The sequence below is a fragment of the Carlito syrichta genome, unplaced genomic scaffold (genome assembly GCF_000164805.1).
Source record: "Carlito syrichta isolate Samal-C Ts95f unplaced genomic scaffold, Tarsius_syrichta-2.0.1 Scaffold89856, whole genome shotgun sequence".
In the NCBI taxonomy this organism is placed as follows: Eukaryota; Metazoa; Chordata; class Mammalia; order Primates; family Tarsiidae; genus Carlito; species Carlito syrichta.
The window spans coordinates 125,692-139,560 of record NW_007033952.1 but is presented as its reverse complement, the minus strand read 5'-3'; the positions used below and the strand labels follow the sequence as shown (position 1 = coordinate 139,560).

General features: G+C 48.3%; 2 protein-coding genes across 2 annotated transcripts in view; one reads left to right on the top strand and one right to left on the bottom strand.

Annotated features, from left to right (window-relative positions):
- Positions 1–13,869, top strand: part of LOC103260862 (transcription factor COE3) — a 119,095-nt gene that overhangs the window by 45,025 nt on the left and 60,201 nt on the right. The gene's annotated exons all lie outside the window — the stretch shown is intronic.
- On the bottom strand, positions 7,079–7,585 carry LOC110595659 (peptidyl-prolyl cis-trans isomerase A-like). Its single transcript, XM_021712479.1, has one exon. It carries the CDS (start codon positions 7,581–7,583, stop codon positions 7,086–7,088), a length of 498 nt encoding a protein of 165 aa, XP_021568154.1. The 5' UTR covers positions 7,584–7,585; the 3' UTR covers positions 7,079–7,085.

Sequence of the window (13,869 nt, the reverse complement as noted above, 5' to 3'; positions counted from 1 at the left end):
CACCTCGCTCCCCATCCTGTACCCTCCACGGAGTCTGGAGCAGCTGGGGCGGGTGGGGACCTTTTCCGCATGGCCTTGCAGACACCATACCCGGCTTGGAGAGCCTGGGTGGGCGTGGCGGTTTTTGAAATGGGATGTCGGCAGAAGAGGAGAGGGATTGGAGGATTGATCCAGGGGGAATGGGCGGAGCAGAGGAAACCCGGGCAGGAGTGAGAAGAGGATCCGGGGCAATCAGTCGGGTAAACTGAGGACAGTTCTCTAAGCGGAGGCTTAGGATGAAGCTCTTCAGTGGACAGAGGCTCTCGGGTTCCCCTCCAGCCGGCTGTGGGGCCTGGGGAGGCCTGCGGATCTCATGCCTGTCTGGTGTGAAGAGTGTCTCTCTGACCTCACCCAGCTCTGAGGGACCATGGCTCCCGGCCTGGCCCTGACACACCCCACTCAGGGGCTGGCGGTCTCCCACAGCCATGGGGCTGTGGTCACTGCCATGTTTGGTGTGGGGGACAGAGGCGTGCTTTGCTTTTCATACAGGACTGACCTCATTCTCCAGGGGCCCTGTAGTGCCCGGAAAGGCAGGTGTGGGGAGTTTTGGGTGGACCGTGGGGCCATGACAGCCACGACACCGTGCTAGTGGCTGGCACCGGGTCCTGAGTCTCCGAGCTGAGCCCTGTGTGGGCGAATCGTTCTGTCAGCAGCCTCAGCCGCAGTCCTGCTGGCACCCGTGCCCCGGCTGTGGGCCTGCTGCGCTGCGGCAGGGAGGCAGCCGTTCGGAAACCGCCCCTTTGGACCACGTGACTGTGCGGAGGACAGGTGTGCAGACAGAACTGCGGCTGAGCAAGAGGCTGGGGGTCTAGGAAGGAGTTTGGGATGCTGTCTCAGTGTGGGCTAGAGCGTGCCCAGGTCCTGTACTCTGGGTAACATTATAACCTTGATTTTTATAACTGGGGCTTCCGGAGAGGCGGAGGAGAAGGCGAGGGAAGGAGAATGTGGGGGCCAGCAGCTGGCAGTCCAGGAGCGGGGTGAATGGTCAGCATGCCCGGTGGCTTGGGTGAGAAACAGGGCCCTGAGTTGAGGCAGTAAGGCGTTTTCATTGGGATTTGGTACATGTCTACCAACTTGGCGGTGAAGAGGGCTCTTCGGACCCTTCGGACTGGGTTTTAGACTCGTCAGTGTAGTTATTTTTGGCTTGGTTTGTGAATATGTGTGTGTGTGTGCGTGTGTGCGCGCATGTGTATATATACATATGATGCAAATATTTTTTGTGGGGTGTCATATACACAGATTTAAAAAAAAAATTCTGTAAGTATGTGATGGGACTGAGATGGAGAGGAGAAGCCACCCCTTTTGTTAAAGATAACGGTTGCCGTTAACTCTTGTGCCAGGCCCTGCTCCAGCTAAGGGACTTGAGTGTGTATACTTTCTGGGCTTAAGGAACCCATGCCAAGTAATTGCAGGCTCTGGATCCCTTCGCAGAGGCGACACAGGCCTCGTGGGCAGAGCTTCGGGGGGTCTGCCCCATGTGGCCCCGGGCCCGCAGCCCGAGTGGACCCCAGCCCCGGGCGGGCTCGTTAGCACAGCGCGGCTGGCGGCCTCCACGCCTGCCTGCAGCGCCGGTCTCCTTTCCACGCGTTGCTTACTGTCTGCTGGTGTCGGCGGATCTGTCATCGGCACTGAGCAGAGCCTGAGCCCCTGACAGCGAGGAGGTAAACGCTCCCTGCCTGAATCCCCCATTAACTTTGTGAGGCGTATTGATTTCTTGTAAAAATAATGATATTGACAGGCCTTCCAGGAGTAATTGTTTCCAGAGCGCAGAGGTCAGCGCAGTGAGGGAAGGGCTGGGAGCAGGGCTCTTGGAGGCCGGGAGCCCAGGGGTGGGCATTGCGGTTCCGGAGGGACCCTGGACCCTGGCGGCCGACCGTGTGCTGTGGAGGGTCCCTGGCCGGCACAGGACCTCGCAGAGCCTGGGCAGGGCTCACGAGGTGCCTGGTGTGCGCGGTGCCGCCTGGCTGCCGGTCTCCCTGGGCCACGTTCCATGGTGCAGTTTCCAGGCTTGGCTTCCATAGTTGGTCAGAGTTGTTTTTAGGCTGATGTCTAAGGCTTAGCTGCGGCTGCAAAGGAGATGCGGCCCAGGCCAGGTGAGTAAGAGCCGGTGGCTTCTTGCTGAGAGCCGGGGTGACCATCTGCATGCTCCGTCCAGTGGCTTCTGTTCCCAGGAAGCGTCATCCTCAGGACCAGTGGCTTCTGTTCCCAGGGAGTGTCATCCCCAGGACCTTTTCCAAGAGCACAGGGTAGATGGCAGAGGGTTGGGGACTCTTGGGAAAGCAGGGCCAGCTGGAGGCCTGAGAGGTGGTGGTCCGAGTTGCTTTCAATGGTTGATGGAATCCAGAAGTGGACACGAAGGATGTCCAGGAAGGAGCCGCTGGTGTGGACGGCTCATAGCTCAGAGGAAGGCTGTGGATCCTCTGGCTCATGGCTCTAGGGTTTGCCTCCTCGCAGGAGAGACCCATGCAGAGGGGCTCAGCATCTTGTGTCCAGCCTCATCCATACAGGGCAGCCACGTGGAGACAGTTGGGCTCTGGGCAGTGGCATTTCCCAGTCCTGAGAAAATTAAATGATGATGAAAGAGCCACCCCCTAGGAAAACTAATTCCATTCCAACTGTTTCTGAGTTCCAAGCACTCCAGCAAAGGGGCAGAAAAACTTTTAATTCAGAATGAAAATCTTAATCGTCTGGGCTTAAAATCAGAGTGGGTAGGAATGTCCACATTTTTTTTTTTTTTGCTGACTTCATTTGCTCATTAAAAATATACTTTTAGTGTATCTTTAAGAAGAAGAACTTATTTAAAGAGGCTGTCACCTTGTCTTTAGAATTTGCAAGGAGTTGATTTATGGGTCATACATATTGGTTGCAGACTGGCACACACACTCGTGTCCTAAAAGGATAGTGGCCTTGCGTCTCTCAAAGGTGCAGAAACAGAACTCAGACGGGCAGCCATATGTGCTCATAGCTGGCCCATGACGTCTCCTCTATGTTTCTCCCCACACGAGGGAAATCTGATCAACGCCACTAACGAACTGCAGCAACGGGTTATCAATTAGCCAGGCCAGCGGCAGTAGTGGCGCAGATACTGGCTTTGTCTGAGTTTTCTTGGCGGAGTTGGTTTGTGTCACTCAAGGAAGCCATCCGTTCAGGTACACCCCTTCTCCTCCAGGCTGAGTCCCCTTCCAGCGCTATTTAGAACGAGATTTGTGTTCGCCCTAATCCAATAACCATTGCCCAGGACGGCCCATGTAGCTCTGCTGGGAAATGGTGTCCAGGCTTGTAGCAACATCTAATGGGTATTTAGGTGCAAACTAGCTGTGAAGTGTTAAATATTTACATGCGGAATGCCAATAGTAATTGTCCACTTTATCTGAGCTAGCCTAGGGAAATGTCTTATTTGTTTCCATGTTACTTCAATAAACAGAAAGCTGGAAAATCCTCCCACTATTTCTTGGGGGCTTAGAATTAATAAAGCCAGGCGGTATAAAATATGTGCTCTGGGTTTTTGAATGATCACTTCTGCACCAGGTCATATAATATGGCTTTAACTCCATGTGGCCTGTCTATTAAGCAAGACAGGATGAGCCTCACAAATAATAAAAAATATTTATGCTTTTCTTAGTGATACTAACAAGGTAACATATCAGAGGAAAAATGGCAGGAGAAGAATAAGGTAGCTGTGTCTTATGAATCCACGGCTCAGTGGGGTCCCGGCCGGCTCCCATAAACACCCTAGGATTCTCTGTTCAGTGCTGCTATTATTCCACAAATTGTATTTTTTGCTTTTTGTTTGTGAAATCTGAAGTGTCATAAATGCCTCTGTCTCATCTATATTTGATACTTAATATTAGTCTCAACCAGGAGAGTGCACTTTACATGTGACAACGTACGATTACCTGAGAGTGTTATTGCAAAGGAAAAAATCAATACCAATTTATAATTCACGATCGCAGTCTATCAGTTTTTATGGCTCTCTATCCAGTCTCATTAATTTTTTATTATGATTGACTGAAACTGAAAGATTTTTAACATGTTTCGCTGTTATTTATTCAACCTTAATAATTAAATAAACCTTAATTGGCTGTATTTCGAGGCATCTTGGCGCTGCGGCCAGGAAGGGTTGGGGTGACCATCTATTATTAATGTGAGAGCACCTCACATTTTCTTCTGAGGCAGCTCAGGGAAGAGACCCACTGCATACCATCACCAGAGTGAGAGAAATAGATTTTTGTCGTTACCTAATCAAATTCTGTTTAAAAGGGGACCATTTGTTTTAATTCAGAAATATAAATTATCAATAGCGCCTTGAGAAACCTAATGAAATATTCCTGGAGCATTCTGAGTCAGTGCTGGGTACCTGTGCAAAACTTTGATCAGCAGCTAATATCTTGATTAATGAGGCCAAGGGACTTTGCATGGGGAGCCGCAAATGGGGACGGCCTTACCCAGGGCCTCCCGATTGGTGGTTAACGGGGTCCCTTTGAAAGGTGATTGACAGATGGAAAATTGCACTTTCAAATTTCATCCGTATTCATTTCAGTTGTTCTTCTACATGTCAACCGCTTCCCCCTTCTCTGGCAGGCCAAGGCTGTATACATGAGCTGTTTCCACAGTGAAAAAAGAAAGGAGACAATCCCGTAGTTGAGCACTCTGAAGGAAAATCAATCATGTCATAAGTGAGAAGTATGGATAAGTTTGAACTGTGGCAACTTTCATCATTTCATCTCTGGCCACGCTGGTGGGTTTTTGTGTGTGCAGGGCTGCGAAGAGGCAACCCCAGCTGGAGGGAGAGAATAAGAAGTATAATAGAGTTGGGCTAAAAGGGAGCATTTTTTTTCCCTGGTATTTGTCAAGTAAGTTTCCTGTGGTATTGCACAGAAGGAACATCAAGCCCTAAGATTATATATACTGGACATTTTGACAGAACTGAAAAAAAGCTTCTATTGACTATGACAAGGATACACCAACCCTTCTCAATCAAACCATGGAGCGTTATCCTGACCTTTTTTTCAAATTCTTGTTTTCACTGAACTCGCCCCTCTTGGAAACTGCCAACTGTGGGCCGTTTTCTAGAAATGAGGCTTTTGTTAAGGCCACTGCAGCATGAGGGGCATCCTCCTAACCCTTCGGGACCCCTCTCCAGACTCACAGCAGGATGGGTCAGCACCCAGGAGAGGCCCTGCTTCATGGGAGCACCCAAACAGAGTCTTCTGTCGCCCCAGAGATGGGAAAAAAGGAAGCCCATACAGGGCGGGGAAGCTCCAACTTAGAGGAACCTGCAGCGGCTTAATCGGATCTATACATAGTACTGAGCAGGGTATCATTTTATATTGGAAATGCTGTGAAAACTGTAGGAGACGAACATGTTGCAATTTCACAATCTTGTTCTTAATATTATTGAAAGAGAGCTCTTCTTGGCAGTAATAAATTTAACACAAAAATCAAATACAAAACAAATTTATTCTTCCAGAGCTGATGCTTCAGTCATTTCTTTCTTGTCTTGCATTAAGCTTTAAAATCAACTGTCACTCCCTATCGATTGCATCTGAATTGTTATCTATATTTCTCAAAAGCGCTCTTGACAGTTAATACAGTGTAAATTATAATCTGGGGAAATGCTGCTTGTATTTGCCAGCAAATTGCTTAGATTCTGAGTAAGGCTGCTTTTATTCACCATTCTTTTCTTGTGGCCATCTATTCTAGTAAGGATCATTCAGGCCAAATTATTCTAAATTTACACTCGGCTAGTATGTAAATCATATTGTGGAAATCACTTTTGGAATCGCCGTAGAATGTGAAGCAGTGTTTGAATGTCTGAGCGTTGTATTAATGAAACAAATACCACCTCTGGGGCCCAACCCACGAGGGCAGCCTCCAGGGAGAGGTTGCTGCACTGGGTGGAGGCGGGTCTGGCCTAGGGTTTCCAGGGCCTGTGAGGGTTGGGAGCCAGCTTCTTTCCCTGCCACCGTCTCGGAGGGAGAGGCCAGGGCCCTGGTTCTCGTTGAGCTGTGTGGTCTTCAGGGGGCGGCGGAAGGGGAGGGACTGCCATTCTCTAGAGATGTTGTGTGAGGGCTTGGGATGGTCTTCGGTCCTTGCTTCTTCGTGGAATGGTGAGGCCAGGTCAGTGGGCACTCCCTGGAGTGACCCGGCCCGCTTGCTAGACCAGCACTGGCCAGTGGACAGAAGGTGCAAACCACGCATGCAAGCCATTTAAAATTCCAAGTGCCATTACAGTTTTCTAGTTGTCACGCTCACAAAGTACAAAGAAACAAGTGGAATGGATTTTAATAATAAATTGTGTTTCGTTCCATGTAGCCAAAAGGTGGTCCTTTCAATACGTGATCAACATAAACATTATTGAGATATTTTAAATTTGATCTTGTTTGCTAGTTTTTGGAATCCAGTGTGCATTGGACACACCCAGCACATCTCCCTTGGGACCAGCCTCTTCCACGCAGTCAGTCTCCACCTGTGACTGTGGCTGCCATCTTGCACAGTGCGCCCCAGGGTCCTGCAGGGGCCCTCTGTTTGCTATCAAGGCCAAGACAGAGCTGCGCCGTCCTTTGAGTCTGCAGTCCAAAATCAACAGAAGGACAAGGGCAGGGAAAAACTGAGGGCAGAGCTCTGGGATCCAGAGTCACCTCATCCCAAAGAGCACGACCTGGGGGGATGCATTCACCCTGGGAAGACAGTCTTGATCTTTCTTTTTATCTAACGTATTTGGTGGTAGAATCCTCATTTTGTGGATAGATTTGACTTTTCTTCAGAAATGTTTCCTTATGATAAACTTATGTCTGTTTCCCTGAAAATTTGTAATTGCAACATGGGGAACTGTTTAGGGAATCACTTCTGTTCCTTTAGGAATTACTAGTTATGCATTCATTTACCCATTCAAGAAGTATTTATTGAAAATCTATTAGTTTGAGTTAAAGTGATTAAAATACCGTTCCTGCTTGAAAGGATGGATGGATGGATAGAGCTGTGTCTGTATATATGTATTTATATTATATATATATTTTTTTATTTTAAGATAAAACAAGTCAAATTTATGAGAGTGGTCCACAGTCAGCAATGGTGATCTTCTTGCTGGTCTTGCCATTCTTGGACCCAAAGCCCTCCATGGCTTGCACAACATTCATGCCCTCTTTCACCTTGCCAAAAACCACATGCTTGCCATCCAACCATTCAGTCTTAGTAGTGCAGGTGAAAAACTGGGAACCATTGGTGTTGGGTCCAGCAGTTGCCATGGACAAGATGCTGGGACCTGTATGCTTCAAGATGAAGTTCTCATCATCAAATTTCTCCCCATAGATGGATTTGCCGCCAGTGCCATTATGGCGTGTAAAGTTACCACCCTGGCACATAAACCCTGGAATAATTCTGTGAAAGCAGGAACCCTTATAACCGAATCCTTTCTCTCCAGTGCTCAGAGCACAAAAGTTTTCTGCTGTCTTTGGAACTTTGTCTGCAAACAGCTCGAAGGCGACGCGGCCCAAGGGCTCGCCGTCGACGGTGATGTCGAAGTACATGGTGGGGTTGACCATGGCTGAATGGAAAAGGCTCGAGGCGGCAGCGTCTACAAAGCCGTATTTATATTATATTATGTAGATCTATCTAGCCATAGATATTTACCCCTTATCTGCCCATCCGTCCATCCGTCCATCCATCCATCTCCATATTCTTAGTCCTTGTATTCCACAGCACATTTGGCAGGAGGTGGGAAGAACAAATGATCATAATACTGGAGGCCAGATGTGACGGCACACGCCTGTAATCTCAGTGCTCTGGGAGGCCTAGGCGGGAGGATCTCTTGAGCCTAGGAGTTTGAGACTGCAGTGAGCTCTGGTCTTGTCACTGCACTCCAGCCTGGATGACAGAGTTAGACTCCAACTCTAAAAAAAATTATGGGAGAAAACATATTGTGGGGAGCTGATTCTGGGGTGTCTAGGCAGGACAGGGACCCTAGGGCCTCTGAAGCTGAAGGACTTGTACACCCTCAGATGCATCAGGTCAGGCCGTTCCAGATGGAAGGACATGAATACAAAGGAGGAACCTGCCTGAATAGCTCACTGTTACCCTGAACCAACAACTATGGGAAACTCAAGACTGGTCTCAAGTAGTGTGACACCCCCTCTTCTGGAGTAGCAGTGACTCTTCTGGAGCCCTTTGGAATTGTGTACAGGGTTTTGGGGGTCAGAAGGAGCAGAGAGGAAGGAGAGGGGCTTAGCTGGCTGGTAACCTTGCTGGTTCTGCCTCTGTTCCTCAAGAGTTCCATCTCAAAGTCCTCACCCAGCAATGTTCTGTGATGGCTTTTGTAGCAATTAAGAGTCCAGTAAGTTGTTCCCTGGGGTCATGGACTCCCCGTGACAGCAGTAAAGTGCTTCTCAGAGCACTTTGAGGAGGTGAGCTTTACTCTCATCAAAAGTCACATATTCCTCGAGGCCCAACATGCCCCTGCCTCGGGTGTCATGGATATTCATCCACGAGAGGAACCATTAGGAAATGGTCCAACACATACCTGTAAGACGGTGCGCTGGAATCTCTCTGATACATTTCCTCATCGGCCCTTGACAATTTGACATTGTTCAATGGGATTTAATCTGCACTTGGGGAGGGTGGGGTGCTATCTTTGTAATCTCCTTATTCACAGACTTTAGCACAGAGCACAAATGCTTGTGGAATGCCAGGTGGGCACTTGAGAGGAAGGAGTGAGAGGAATACAATAACCGTAGCTGTGCACTGCAAACATCCCAGGTCATCCTTACAAGAGAAGCTCAGTCCAAGGGGTTTGATGTCCCTAACACCTATTGTATAGAAAATATACAATGGAACTTAGGGTTTTGGTAGTGTCTTTGTATAAAATATTAGCTCAAACTGCATAGCCTGCCAGTATACATCACTGTTGACCTGCAAACCCAGTAGATGCACCTGTGTCCATCTAATGCTAGTGGGATGGAACTTTGGTTGGAGCCGGAAACTAAGGTGTCAAGAAAAGGGTGAGATGCCCCCATGACTTTTATCCGATCCACAGGATTATTTATTCTTCGATTAATTGTGCAGCTTTTTTGAATCTTGGGTGTTTTTCATTCCAGATCCCGAAAGGCAATGTGGGTGAGTTCATGGAGGATCCTCCGTGAATCTTAGATACTTCCAGAGACCATCAAGTGGTCCCTGTCTCTGGGATGTGGGTTGGTGTTTATGGGGCTGGTAGGCCAAGTGCATGGCAGGCGACGCCGGTGCAGGGCTCGGGATCCTGATGCCTTACTCTGCCTGGGCATCCCTTCCTGCACGAGTTCTTGCTGTGCTGAAGTCCTATGTGTCTCGTTTTGTGTTAATGCATTACTGGCCCAGGGTCTTGGGCTATGGGAGTTCTTGTCATATAGTTAGTTACTCTCTCATAAAGACTCTCAGAATGATGCTTCATTAGCCGGGCTCAGTGGCTCAGCCTGGAATCCGGCGCCTTGGGAGGCTGAGGTGAGTGGATTGCCTGAACCCGCGGGTTCGAGACCTGCCTGGGCAACTTGGCGAGATCTCATCTCTACAGTAAATAAAAAATCAGCCGGGCGTGGTAGTGTGCGCCTGTAGTTCCAGTTACTTGGAAGGCTGAGGTGGAAGGATCACCGGAGTCCAGTAGGTTGAGGCTGCGGTGGCCAGGAGCGGCCACTGCACTCCAGTCTGGGCGACAGAGTGAGACTCCAACTCAAAAAACAACAACAAAAAAAAGCAAAACAAAAAAACAAAACAAAAAAGAATGATGCTTTAACAAGCTAACACTTGTTGCTCAATGCACCAAGTGTCATTGTCACCTGCTAAGACCTGACCATGGCAGAGAGAGGAAAGGTACTTGTTCAAACATATGAAACACTGTGCCTGCCTGTTGGGCTGTCTGTTCCAGGACTTTCCACAGTTCTGTGTTCCATGATGAATCCCCTGATGGCTGTTACAACTTCATAGGTGGTGCCTCACGGATATATCTCCCACACAGTCACTATGCTTTAGTACCCAGACTGCTTCATGAGGGAAGCCCATGTACCCAGCTCCCTAGGCCACACACCAGTCTTGGAAACGATGAACTCACAACTCTTATTAAAGTGCATTCAAGCGTCCACCATGTCCATGGATTTGCTTGCCTTGGAGTTGGGTTAACCATTTAACCACGAAACTGGAGAAAGTCGATGAGATGTTGAAACATAGTAAAAAATAAGATTAATAATTCTGGAAGTTCTTTGTGTTTTCTTCAGCTTACTCGTTGTAGGGGACAGCTAACTAGGTGTATTGTTGTAGGGAACTGAGTTGCAACGCTGGGTTAAGTCAACTTACTTTTAAGATCCCTAAAACTTCCCCAGCGGAAGAAATTAGCAGGTTCCTCCGTTAATAGACGTAAACTATACATTTTGCATAAAAGCTTGGCCTCAGCTAATATGAAGCAGAGTTTGCATTTCTTTAGTATGGGGAAGGGCTTTACAGGTAAGCAGTGAAAAGATAATGTGGGAATGTTCCTTAGTTGAAAAGCTGCAGATTCCACCGGATTGTGATTTTCCATCTGGCCACACAGGTTGGGAAGCTGCATTTGGGTGTGAGCTCTGCTGTCAGTCAATGGTCCCCAACTGTGCGCTGCAGCCCTCGCAACTAGGCCCACCCCAACTCATTAAACCAGAGCAAACTGTACCAAGGGCGCCGCTGTGCGATTTTAATATTTGGTGCATGTGACAGGATCATTTTAGTGATTTGCAGGATTTATCTCCTCTTAAAAGTACTGCCTAAGGCTACTCTAATTGGTAGGAAAGCAAATTCCCTCTTCTCCTCCTGTCAGTCTTTGTTTTATTTACTGAGAACTGCCGAAACCTATTTACACAATAATGAGGATAAATCACCGGGATGCTTTCAACACAAAGAGAAATGTGGTGCGGGTTGAAAGCTGTACAATTAAAACAAAATTCCAGATATTCCTGAAGTGGTGTGTGCAGTTAGGGAGAGCAAAATAAAATTAAGACAAATGGTAGGATCGCACCCTGGACCAGCTCCGGAAGCTAATCAGAATCAGAATTCTAGAGATATTTTATGATGGGCAATTTCACTTGAAATGGCGATGAAGTAAATGCCTGTGAGTTACCATCAATATTTGTAATAAAAATAAACAATCATGCATTCCTGTAGCCTGCAAATAAACAGGGTAAGTTTAGGCGTCATAATTATGACATTGCTGGAGGGGTGGTAAGTCATGTGAAGATGTCAGTGGAGTGTTTGCAGCCTCTTGCTTGTTGCCAGCTAAGAGGGCCACAGCCACTTGGATGAGACATTCCAGATATACTTGACTGTCTGACCTGGAAGGACCCACTTAGATGTCAAGAGAATTCTGTGTTTCAGAATGGTTCTTATTAAAGGGCGTGCTGCAAAGAGATTCACTAGTGAAAAGAATTATGCACAAAACCTGCCCTGAACTTGCCCTTCGTAGGTGTTGGGTGATGTCGGATTTCATTAGTTCCCAAGTCCCTGTCATTGGCCCTCACTGGTGTTGAGTTTATCCTGATTTCATTGGCTCCCAAGTCTTTGAAATTGGTCCTCATTGGTGTTGGGTTGAAGTCTGGTTTTCTTGGCTCTCAAGTCCTTGAACTTGGCTGTCGTGGGTGTTGGTTGGTGCCTGGTTTCACTGGCTCCCGAGTCCCTGAACTCGGCCCTCACAGATGTTGCGCGATGTGTGCCTTTGCTGGCTCCCAAGACCTCCAGCTTTGCATTGAGAGCTCAGTCACCCTGATCTGAGGTGGTCGTGGTATGGCCTCAGTCTCATTCAGAGGGAACTTTCTGGTGGGAGCCTAGCCAGGTTGCCTGTGTGTGGATGATGGCGTCAAATGATGTGAATCCAGCCTGGCTCGGTGGCTCAACCTGTAATCCCATGCCTTGGGAGGCTGAGATGAGTGAATTGCCTGAGCCCGCAGGTTCGAGACCCACCTGGGCAACTTGGCGAGACCTCATCTCTACAATCAATCAAAAAAATTAGTCAGGCATGGTAGCGCGCACCTGTAGTTCCGGTTACTTGGAAGACTGAGGCGGAAGAATCACTGGAGCCCAGCAGGTTGAGGCTGCGGTGGCCGGGCGCGGCCACTGCACTCCAGTCTGGGTGACAGAGTGAGACTCCAACTCATTAAAAAAAAAAATCATGTGAATCCAGGAAGTTTGTAAACTGAATTTCAGGAGCAATCGCCAGCGTGCAAACTTGGGGCACACCCCATGAGTGCTCACAGAGGCCAAGCCTGACCATAGAACAGACAACGTAGGTGACTGTTTAAGGAATAGGATTTTCTAACGAAAGAGGTTTGAGTTAAACTTCCTGAAAGTGGTAAGAACTGGAGGCCTGTTGATATTAGGCAGTGAGGCCAGAAGGCTGGAGGAGGTCTGTGGTCCTGGATGGCCCGTTGGTCTGGCCCTGCCCTGGGCCTCCTCTCTTCCTGAAGGCTGGACCAGATGTCCCTGAGGCCGTTGCTGGCGCTGCCTGTTGGGGAATCTGTGGCCTCTGCACCCTTCCTCTCCTCCCCCCTTGCCTATCGCCAGGTCCCCTCTCCACTCCCCACCCCTCAAAACCTGTGCCCTACTCTTAGGTTATAAAACAGTCTGCATCTCTCTGTGCATCCTGACAGCTTAGGTGATGGCTGCTCAGTTATCCCAGGAAAAAATAATTCACATAAGCAGATTTTTGCACATTTACCAGGTCTTTTAACTTCATCTGACACCGTTTGGATGGAAGATAAGAGGAGGCTATTTTTATATCCCAAGGGAGTTACTTTATGATGACTCTTTCAAGGTGAATATTGGCATTTATTTAGCCTGAGCAGAAAATAAAAAAGAACGTATAGAAGCGGGAACATAGAAACACTGGAGTCAGCAAATAGTATTTTATTTTGTTGCTTTGAATTGCTATCCCTCAAACACAGCTAAATCTAAGTTAATTTAAAGTTTCTCTTGAGGAATTCATATCAAATTAAAGTGTTCTTCTGCAGTGATGACAAGAGCAGGGAACACATCTAAATTTCCTCCAAATTATGGTCTGTTTTTACAGTCTCATAAGATTTGTCTTTGTGGACCTCATTCCACTATCTTTGCGAGGAAATTAATTTAACTAATGACAGCTCAGGCTAAAACATCCATCAAAAGGAGAGAGAAATAACATGACAGTCATTGAAGAGAAGAGTGTAGAAACAGAAGGCCGGGTTCCCACACAGGACTTGTCACCCGGAATTTTTCTTTCCTTTTCTTTTTTGAACGCACAGTGCCGATGTCCTTTCCGGTCCTGCAGGTGTGGCCCTTGCTGGGCCCTCACACGTGGAGCTTGATCCTGCTTCCCTTCCCAGCCCTCGCCTTCCGCAGGCTGTGGTCTGGCTGTCCCCAAGAGCCGTGGGGACTTCCGTGTTCCTCCTTCTGGGCTCCCCTCACGAGCCACCGCTCTCTGCGCGCGGCACTTCGGGAAGGTTTTAGGTATTTATGTGCTATCCAAAGGGTTGGTGGTTCTTCTCGCCTGCTGGGAGTCACCCAAGCTGTTCCAGGCGATGGCTTCCGCCTCCTTGTCCTGCCGCGTAATCCGTCGCAAGGCGGGGCCTGGAGGAGAAGGACTTCCTCCGCGCGTCACCATCCAACACACCTAACGGGGCTTTGTGGCACTCTGTTGGCGTCGAGAAGTGCCAGTGGATTGTGCAGAAAATTTAAGACGTTTCCATTGGCTGTTAACCACGCTGCTTTTGATTTCGCGGGGCCGCCACCTTAGTGATGTTGACTCCGATGTATGAATGATGAAGTGGAGGACATTTGCTATCAGAAGCTCACAATGTAGCTCTTAAT

Bases quoted from the DNA above. Each gene is read 5' to 3' on its own strand.
- LOC110595659 (XM_021712479.1), bottom strand. From the start codon at position 7,583: ATGGTCAACCCCACCATGTACTTCGACATCACCGTCGACGGCGAGCCC.